This window comes from Homarus americanus, unplaced genomic scaffold (genome assembly GCF_018991925.1).
Source record: "Homarus americanus isolate GMGI-L3 unplaced genomic scaffold, GMGI_Hamer_2.0 scaffold51476, whole genome shotgun sequence".
Taxonomy (NCBI): domain Eukaryota; kingdom Metazoa; phylum Arthropoda; class Malacostraca; order Decapoda; family Nephropidae; genus Homarus; species Homarus americanus.
Genome location: NW_024736148.1, coordinates 1162209 through 1172499, shown reverse-complemented (window position 1 = coordinate 1172499; position 10291 = coordinate 1162209). Strand labels below are relative to the sequence as shown.

General features: G+C 38.6%; 1 protein-coding gene across 7 annotated transcripts in view; it reads right to left on the bottom strand.

The window, feature by feature from the left end:
- Window positions 1–420: 420 nt before the first annotated feature.
- LOC121872017 (FERM domain-containing protein 4B-like) overlaps window positions 421–10291 on the bottom strand; it is a 192213-nt gene continuing 182342 nt past the window's right edge. For 6 of the 7 annotated variants that reach the window (XM_042374649.1, XM_042374650.1, XM_042374651.1 and 3 more), the window contains 8 exons: window positions 9066–9173; window positions 7891–8032; window positions 7321–7462; window positions 6396–6661; window positions 5920–6172; window positions 5209–5539; window positions 4612–4926; window positions 421–3831 (listed from right to left, as the gene is read on the bottom strand). In XM_042374649.1, the coding sequence (XP_042230583.1) occupies window positions 2235–3831; window positions 4612–4926; window positions 5209–5539; window positions 5920–6172; window positions 6396–6661; window positions 7321–7462; window positions 7891–8032; window positions 9066–9173 (3154 nt within the window). In that variant the 3' untranslated portion in view covers window positions 421–2234. The remainder of the gene's footprint in view (window positions 3832–4611; window positions 4927–5208; window positions 5540–5919; window positions 6173–6395; window positions 6662–7320; window positions 7463–7890; window positions 8033–9065; window positions 9174–10291) is intronic. The other variant, XM_042374652.1, reaches the window with a different exon arrangement.

Genomic DNA, 10291 nt, shown 5'->3' with positions numbered 1-10291 from the left:
GGTGTTACCTACTTGGCAAGTTTGTGGCCTGGTAAGACTATATTATACTGCTATTTAAATTTCACCAACAGGGTCGTGTGAGATGGGTGATCAATGTAGTGTATACCTGATCCGCTTAATGTTTTTTCGTATAATCAAGTTATATAATCTGCTAGTTAAAGTAACATGTAATCAACCAACCATTTAACATCTGTTAATGAGTCAAACAAGGGGCCAGACTTAAACTTGTCATCAGTCATTCAATCAATTATCATAGTCAGTGAATCAAATTACTGTATTAATCACTTATTCAACCAGTTCATCAAATTAGCCATCATTTTCTAATAATCAAACTTAGTGCTTTGTTTGTTTTACTAATCATGCAATTTATTTATCGTTTTATCACACAGATAATCGGGCAGGAAGAAGTGAACAGCAGCATACAGTATCATATTCCACTTTATTACACTGTACAAAATTTTTACACATATCTACACTTGCTTGTATAAACAAAGGCACTTTTCTTTGGTAGCTTCTGTGAGGCCCCACTGCACAACAAAACCAAAAAGGAGAAACATGTAAGGGTCTTTGGAAGTACAACACACTGTGATGAAATGTAAAACTTTAACTGTTTCTTTACAAACAAAAATGTAGTCGTAAAACAAGAGTCAGTTTTACATTGAATAATAAACATTTAGATTTTTCCATTAACTAAAATTAACTTTTGATCTGTGATTTCACAGTTTCAAAAATGCATAAGAACTAATGTACGAGGTGTTGTTATTTATGACTTGAGGAGACAACACCGCACTACATTATCTGGAACTCAATGAAATGTCTATTATTAAAACTTCAAAGATTTTTTTGACAAACTACAGCACAGAAAAATGGAAAGGAAGACCAACTGAGAGCTTCTGGTGAATTGTGAAGTTCTTTCCAACTTATCAAGGAAAAGATGGGTGGGAGGGAAACATCGGGTTGAGCTAACTTTATTTCTCTAGCATTTTGGGCAAGGAAAAGATGGGTGGGAGGGAAACATCGGGTTGAGCTAACTTTATTTCTCTAGCATTTTGGGCTACACAGAAACCATCAGAGAGAATACAGCACCCAGGGTGGTGCACCTCACCTCTCTGGACACCTTGTCGCGTCAGAGCCTGATTGGTGTCCAGGGAGGTGAGGTGCACCTGGGGTACATAAGTCTCCACTTATGTACTTCCTCCCCTTGCTATATTCTCTCTGAAGATGTGTTTTGTGTAGCCCAAAATGCCAGAGAAATAAAAAGTTGGCTCAACCCTGTCTCTCTCCCCCACACATCCACTTGTCGTCATGGATTATTAAGTCAAGTCCACACCAAACTGATATATTCATCAGAAAAGTAAAAAAAAGTACGATATAATGAGTACCAGATCTTGTGTCTTTGTGGCGAACATTTGCCAATTTCAGATTTCATTCTAAACAATAGAAGATTACTAGTCCTATATATGATTATCATTATAAGTAACGATAGTATTTAAGTTTCTTGTTCAGTTACATATTTCTTTTAAAATTCAAATATATGTACAGTACATAATAAATAACAGGAAGAATTGGTACAGTCATAATGAAGTTATTTTGGTGGGTAAATGTCAGGTACAGCTATAGGTGCCATTTTCATGATTAAAAAAAAAATGGATATTTACTACCATTTTTAGCTAATAAAGTTGAATTTAATTTCATATATATTCTCTTCTCTGTACAAAGTAAGAAAATGCATTATCACAGTTGAAAAATCAAGTTGTACACTACTGTACTTTATTTAGTAGTGAGGTTTCACAGTTTGTAGTGAGCTTTCATAATCACTCTTGGTTAAGTTTTCACATGTCTGTTGATGTGATATTCCTGCATTATTCATAAAATTTCCATCAAACTGTGGAAGTTTGATATTATGTATTTTAAAGAAATTTATACATTGTCTTTCTAATGTATACAAGATTACAGAACAATTATGTACTGTATAGGAACACATGTAGTGTATCATACATTGAGATCAAAATCAAACTATCGAAGATCATACTTGTATATGAAAATCAGAATCATGATTGATCTTTGATTACCTAACAATTATATTTATATATATATATAAATGTGTATTTACACTATGACTGAAGCACCATTATGGAAATAACAGGAGTCATTAAGCCTCTTTCAAGTGTGACAATGTGATGTTCAGGTGAAGTGATAACGATGGTCCACAAGCCTAACCACAACTTGCTGATTCACACCAAGGTGGCAGATCTCTTGTGAGTGACTGTGGCAGGAACAGCCTGGTGCAGGGGAGCTGCATCCCAAGATCCTCCAACAGGATCCTCGGGTTCTCCTGGCGCAGGTGATCCCTTCATGACTTCCAAGGGCTTGCAAGTGAGAGGTGTCAGGGGCTGGTACACCCCTTTCTGTTGAGGTGCAGGGGCAGAGTGATGAGCTACCATGTTAGGTGATGGGGGAAGCAGTTTGCTGTTACTGACTAATACCTGTGCTCTAGGAGGCAGCACAGGAGAGAGAGGTGTATCACCACCACTGCTTACACTGCTGACTGATCCACTGGTGGTACCTGTGCTGCTGCCATTCATACCTGCTAAGTTACTGGAGCTCTGACGTCTGTACTTTGTACTATATTTGTAGAAGTCTGACATTTCAAAAGGTTTTGTTACTTCTCTTGAGGGCTGGTAAGTTCCCGCTGAAATAATCATGTGATTTCGTGGAGATTCATACGGAACAGATGCTTGAGAAGTGTCAGCAGAATCTGAACGAGATTGGAAGACACTGCCCGTACTGCTGCTTGTACTGCCTACACTACTGCCACTAAGGTTTAAGTTAGATTGGCTAGCTGACACATTACCATTACTCTGACATGAATCGTTCATCTCAATCATACTCGTACTCTTTTTGGTTCGACGTCCAGATGCTGGTGAATCTAAAGAGGTCTCATACCACTCTTTTCCCCGCTCCTTTTTCATTCTAGCCGCCTCTGCTAAAGAAATTAATGGTTCTTCAGCCATGGAACTCAACGAAGTATTATGACTGTTTGGCAGCTCTGTCTTTAAGCTTGTAACTTTCAGTGGAGGCAATTCACTACTAGATTTGGTGGCTCTGAGTGGTGGCAGATCAGACGCTGTTGGTCGTAGAGGGAGATGATCCACTGCATTAGCATTCATTGTAGGACGATGAGATGATGGGTTATCATGGTGCATACCATTAGTAGGACGTAAAGGTTGTAACTCAGATGAAGGTCGAAGGGGAGGGATGTTTTCTTGGTTGTGATTTGGTTCAGAGACAAATGTTGTTTCCATATAACTCCTTCCACTAGATGTTCTCACCAGTCTGTGTACTGTGCTACTCTGAGACCTCTGAACGGCACCATGATTTGACCCACGATGGTGCTGAGCAGGTGGTGCAGGCAGGCCAGGACCACTCTTGCTGCGATGCCGGTAATTCTGTGAGCTTCCTTGGGAACCTCCGTGGAGTCTGTATTGAGTTGGTCCATCCACTGTGTCTCCCCCTCCTGATCGTTCACTGGATGCTGTGTCAAAACTGCAGTTGGCTGTGGTGGGATGTGAGTCACTGGTGGTATCCATAGTTTCCTGGTGAAGCTCTGATGTGTGGAAGTGGTGATTGTGGTAGTGTGGGTGGTGAGAGTATGATGCTGCATGGCTGGGGTGTAAGTGGTGGGGTGAGAGCCTTGGATGATGGTTGTGGTGTATGTTATGTTGGGGAGACTGTTGGGCAATGCTTGGGGAGGGTAGAGAATCAAGGTGTTCCATGCTGCGTGACTCCAGCCTCCCGCTGTTGGCGCGTCGACGGTCCAAACTGCCGTACCTGAGGAGTGGACCGTGTGTCATGCAGGGTAAAGTGCGCAATAGCTCGACTATATACATAATTACTGAGAGAGAGCCTTAGTTGAGGTTTCCTCTCAAGAATAGCTGAGTAGGTATTTGGGACTCCTAACACCTTCTCATCTACTTTTGAAGGGAGAAAACATCAGCTAATAACTACCAAAGCTTCCTGGCTCAAAACGTCTGATGATCTATTAACAACCATCATGCATTTTGAAAGTGTTCTCTCTCTGGTATTTAGCTAATGAAACATTAGACTAAATCCACAGAGATGTGACTAATGAAAAAATAAAAATAAGAACTAAACAAAAGTTATACTCAATCTACAACACCATGAAGAAATCAAGTGCCTTTGCTATCAAGCATTTTTGGTGATAAGCATTAAATAAAACATGCAAGCTTATTAAGCTATATTAGCCAGACGCATATCATGAAACAGTCAGTAATTGTATTACATGTGCTTGTAAGTCATAAAATTAAATGCTGTGACATAAGACACGATTTCTTCAAGTGTAAAAAAAAAATTATATTTATATAAAAAAAATTATTATATCTTAGTTAAAAATTATATATTTATACAGTACTGTACTTTGAAAGGAGTAAAAAATAAAGCAAATACTAAATTATGAAAATACTAACACTGAGAATAACCATGCCAGAAATACATAAATGACATCTTATAGCAAGGAATGGTTTGCATTGTCTAAAGAGAACAAAAGACAAAATCATGCTACATAAAGACAAGGCAGTGTATCATCCGCACCTATCCTGAGAGTCATTTCTCTGTCTGTAAGGTTGGTGATGGTTATGGTGTTGGGGTGTGTTGTTGATTAGGGTTGTGGTGTCCAGGTCATCCACACTATGACAAGCAAGGGAAGTGCGTTGTTGTGGGATGTTGTAGAGACCTCCAGGAGTCTCGACGATGCCCGGGTCTGGTACTGGATATGTCCCGTTGGTAGTCCGTGGGTGTGGGACCCGACCCTCATCCGCCGGGACTGACTGTGATCGCGTGGAGAGGGTCGGATACTGTTGGCTGCGGTACTGACTCCTTGTATAGACGGAGCTGGGAATGTAGCCACTGTAAATGCAACGCGATAATAGCTTGTGAATCTGTCCTTGCAAAATATATGCAGTAATGTACAATACAAGTGAGGCTTGGGTTCAGCAACGAAGTCAAGATTAGAGATTTTGGCTAATCAGTCTTATGTTCAGGTATTTTATTTAATCACACTGCAAACTTCATATTGTCTAAGCCTGAAGATCCAATGATAATTCAGAGTGTAACTGTATTATGTAAAAATTTTCCTTTTGAATCATAAATATTAAATAACCATCGAAATGTCTATTTGCATTTACAAACCTGTGAGGTCTGTTAGGACTGGCTGCTCTTGAGCATACAGATCCATTTGGTTGCTTGTGAGGACTTGTCGGTGCAGAGTGAATGCCGGCTGAAGCTATGGGATGACCGCCTGGTGATAGGTCCCTTCTCGCTCTTGCTCTTACGGGGGTGGATGGAAGCATGGGAGAACGCGGTGACACAGGAGGATGAGTGGAAGGTGCCGGGGAAAGACTTACTCCCTCTACATTGAGAGTGTCACGATGAGGATCTCGTAAGCTGTCCCGTGGAGAGTCTTGATTACTGGTGACAGTTGTATTGTTTGGATTTGTGTTCTCATCATAACTGCCCACACCTGAAAGATTGGGTAATATTAGTACAGTACTTCCTGTCTCCACACTTAAGAGGTTGAGCATTTGCCTTGCAAGTGAAGAATCCTTGAGTGAAAGACTCCCTCCAGTAATCCTGGTATGCATTGCAGTAAAATGAGTTCACTAACAAGAGGTATATGCTCTTTATTAATGATGAAAATATATCTCCCTATGTGTAACCTCTTATAAAAAATATGTATAGTACTGTATCTATATTTTCTTAAGGTGCTTGGTGTGCCTGTTGCATCTATGGGAATGGAAAGAAGTTATTAGTTGAAACTCATATCAATAGAGGCTATCTAAAAGTATACAAATATAAATGGTATATTGAACATCCATTACATACAAAGATTTTTCTATTTACCCTCACTGTCTGATACAGGTCGAGGCTTTTTCTTCTGTTTTGGTATACTGCTGGCTGTTGCTGCCTGCTTGGACTTGGCAGCTTTCAATTTATGTTCGAGGTCTTTTAACCGCTGAGCTGATTGCTGGTACGTCATCTTGCGCTGCTTTCTAAATCCTTTCCGTGTCGATGTCTCGTTTGCTAATCTTAGAGCAGCACTGGTTATTTTGCCCTGAATTTCATATTCTAATTCTAATGCTGCTACTGTCTCCTCCTGGGGAATAGTTTAATATGTTAGTACAGTACCATTAAAACATACATTAATTTTTTATCATTAAAATTGTATGATATTCACTGTCACTGATATATAGATTTTCACATTTATTAAAATATGATATTTTCAAACTTATTTTCACATTCCAAACATGGTGGCTAGAGTACCAACTCCTCTAAACATGGCTTAACCTGTGCACAATGTTGGGGAAGAAATCCATTACCTGTTTATTAATGATTTTGTTAATAAGATTTTCGCTAAGAGTAAATGACGTCCCGACTCTCTTGCGTACGGTGGGTGGCGGCTGTCCAGGTGTCAAAGGGTATTCAGGAGGCAACTCTCCAGTTAGCTCTCCTTCACGTAAACACAGTAACCTCAGTTCCTCTTCCTTTTCTTTGATCTTCTCCTGCAGTGCATCTCGACGCTGCTTGAGAGCACTGTGCATCTCCATCCTGGCTTGGTGGAGGCTCTCTGTGCTGGCACTGTCTTCTGTTGAAAAATGTGGATTCTTTAGTCAAAATATAGCTAATCAAAGATTTATTATTAATTTGTTTACTGTATTCACACCACCTTAAGAAGACAAAGTGGAAAGTCTTAGTTTATGTACAGGTAATTTCAGGATAAATCATTATAAGGGAATCGAGGGGGTTTATTTCAACCAAAGACTATCAATTTCAATGTCTGCCACCAACATTGTAGCCAGTAAGTATTTTGCCAACATTAAAACAATCCCTATTCCTCAAATTAGCAACTACGGTATATAGTATTACAGCTCTTCCCCGATTTACGACCTTCTCGACTTACGACCACCCAGACTTACAACCGCCTCAGTCGTACCAAAATTATGTCAAATTACATATTGTCGAGTCCCAACGTCAGTGATTGCGCTGTGTACTGAAATTTTTTTCGTTTGTAATTCACTTTAATATGGCTGGCAAGCTTAAAAGAGAGAGTTTTGTGGTGCTGAGAAGAAAAAGAGACACCCATTTTAGATTTTCTATGTATTATTTAAGCATTTTCGACTTACGACCTGGATTTGGGTCCCTAACCCCGTCGTAAGTCGGGGAGGAGCTGTACTTAAAATCTCTTAAAAATCACATTGCATTCTCTTAAACCTCTGACCTTATCCCCTCTAACAGTATCTTTACCTGCAAGTGAGTTGTTCACCAGAGATGAATGTGATCCAGATCTAGAAAGGTTTGACGAGGAGGAATGAGTGGAGAGAGAGACACAGCTGCGAGATAACTCTACAGCCAACTCTGGAAGTTCCCGCACCCCAGATGCCTCACTCTGTAAAAAGTCATCAAAGATAAAAATATAAACTTCTCAAGAGATTGATAATTAAGTCCAATAATTTCTAGCAGTAACACAGAAGGCTTTATAACAGCAATCTCTTACTTCTGTCTTCCCTAAATCTTTTCATGTGTTTTTCCATATCACAAACCTAATATACAAGTTGTCCCCAAACTGGAAAGTGGTGGAAAGGTCAGGGAAAAAAATCTGTTGTGGAAGTCAATGAATTTCTTAGTTTTCTTAGAAAAGTTGAGGAACTTTTAAAGATGCAGACTAATTTCTTTTTCTTACAAAACTTTCTTTTTAGTTGATGCTGCTATTTTATGGGTTAAAAAATTCTACAACTGTACAAGTTTGTTAAATATAAGACTACCACATACTGTACTATACTATACCAATTATCTAACAACATAGGATTACCGTACCCTGGAGGTTTTACGGTCGAGGTAGAACTGATGCTGTGCGATCGCCATGGACCAGATTGCTTTGCAGAGCGCTTGGGTCTCTGCAAACCAAACGTAAACACTAACGTTGCCAGGGCCAAACGTTCTTCTTGACACCGATACTCTGCAAGACACAGGATCAATATAAGAATATGTAATGATTAAGTAAAGTAATAATGTGGAACGATCATTCTAATTTGGTACAACTGAACCGAGTTGTGTACTGTACACTACAGTTGTACCCCACTTAACGCGGTCAATTGAACCCAGAGGGTCCCGCGTTAAGTGAAATCCGCGTTAAGTGAACAACAGAACATATGGGATTAATTCCAATAGAAACCGGCCCGACCCCCAAACTCCACTTTTTGAAGGCACATACCTATGTTGTAGTAAAAATAACATCTTAATTTTATGATGGTACATGCACACAATTAATACTTAAGAGAAATAGAGAAATACAGTCGCCAAGTTAATGTCCATTCAAATAATGGACTCAACTCCCTCCCCCTCTTCTCACACTACACTCACTGGCTCTTCCCTCTCAGAGAAATTTTTGGGGGAAAACCACTAAATTTTAATAAATAATACCTCAAACTAAAGTTAGGATAATACAATTGACATTGCTGGATTCCTTGTAAGACCAGGAATATTTTGAATATAAATGTCATATATTTTGCACAAAAGATAACATAGTTACCTAGAGAAAAAATTTTTATCTAAAATTGTATGTTTAATGCAAAATATATGATGTTTATATTCAAAATGATCACCAAATTATAAGAATTCCAGCAATGTAAATTATATTCTGGCCGGGTAATTTGTATGAATTTTATGAGCTAAAACAGGCAGGGTGGCGGGTGGGGCAAATCTAAAAATAGCGTCTCGAGCCGGACACTCACCGCGTATATGTGGAAAAAATCCGTGTTAAGTGAAAGTTCAGCTCTGGGAGGCACCGCGTATATGATAAAACGCATTAAGTGAAACCGCGTTAGGCGGGGTAATACTGTATATACGTATAGTTCTTTTTTAATTATTTTTCATATACTCTACTGGTAGGCTTCTCTGTTCACATCTTTCACAGCTCTTTCATAGTTATTAATGTAAAATGTGTAAAGAAAAAAAGGCAGAAAGAAACCAAACAACTGCTCATGACTTACTGTGTGGTGGCCTCAGTGATGGCTGCTAGCAGGTCGTCATGGTGGTGATCGCGAGAGTCTTCAATTGCATCCTCGTACAGGTTAAACGAGCTCAGGGTGTGCACCACTCTACTCGGACAAGACAACACCATGCATCACAACACCATGCCAACAACACACAACTTATACACTAACTCACCAACTGCTTGCAGGGCACTCCACTTTTCACAATTAGCATAACAGCATTCAAGATTCAATGAAAAAATTTACTATGAAATATTTAAGTCAAGCTGCAGCTGCTTTAAGTTGAAGTATGTTGGTTGTAATAAAAACACAACATTGCAACAACAGGGTATTAATTGCTCAGGCTATGATTATAATAACTAGTAATGGGGATTCATAGTAAGCAAGATTTTGGAAAACTAACTTCATCACAGTGACATTTCTTAGTTACAAAACCTTTATGATTAATAGATTTTCAGATTACTAACCATGACCTAAATTTAGCAATAATCAATATCTAAGAGACTATGAAGTCGCTCATTTTGAGAGAAGTATTTTTATTTTGAAAATTTTCCCAATTGAATATTTACATTGTGAATTGTTAATACTATAGCTAAATATTAAGAGTACAGTGTCATTAACATCCACTAATTATATTATATAAAATTTCTATCATATTAATTCTTAAAAATAATGTATTGTGGAAAGAGAACTAATACCAGTACTGTACTGTACAGTAATATGCATTTCCAAACATATCTACTAAGAGTGTCAGATAAACAGGGTAAAGCATCTCAGGAAACATGATTAGAACTATGAAGCAAAATATCAAACCTAATGACTAATAAAATAGTACTAAATATTCTCTTTGATCACCTATCACTACTTCAATACTGTACCCCTCTCTCTGCCTAGCAGAAGATGCAAGAGTGGCAAGGGGTGAGAGAGAGAACTCTAGTTACAAGAAAACCTCCAATGTAGCTGAGGAGCCTTTAAAAGGATGTTACCGTAGCTAATGAATTCCCTCTCCCATGGGTACTGATGACTAAAGAAGGGTTAATGATGAAAGCTGATTTGTGTGTGTGCTGAAAAATAGTGTTTACCATCAGAGAGCTGTATCACACACTGATATATACTGTACTGTATGTGGTAGGAATTTTGCAAGAGATGATTATATTTTGTACAAAATATTGCTGTACTTATTTGTTATTTCAATCATAAAAGCAATTTTATTTAGCAATACG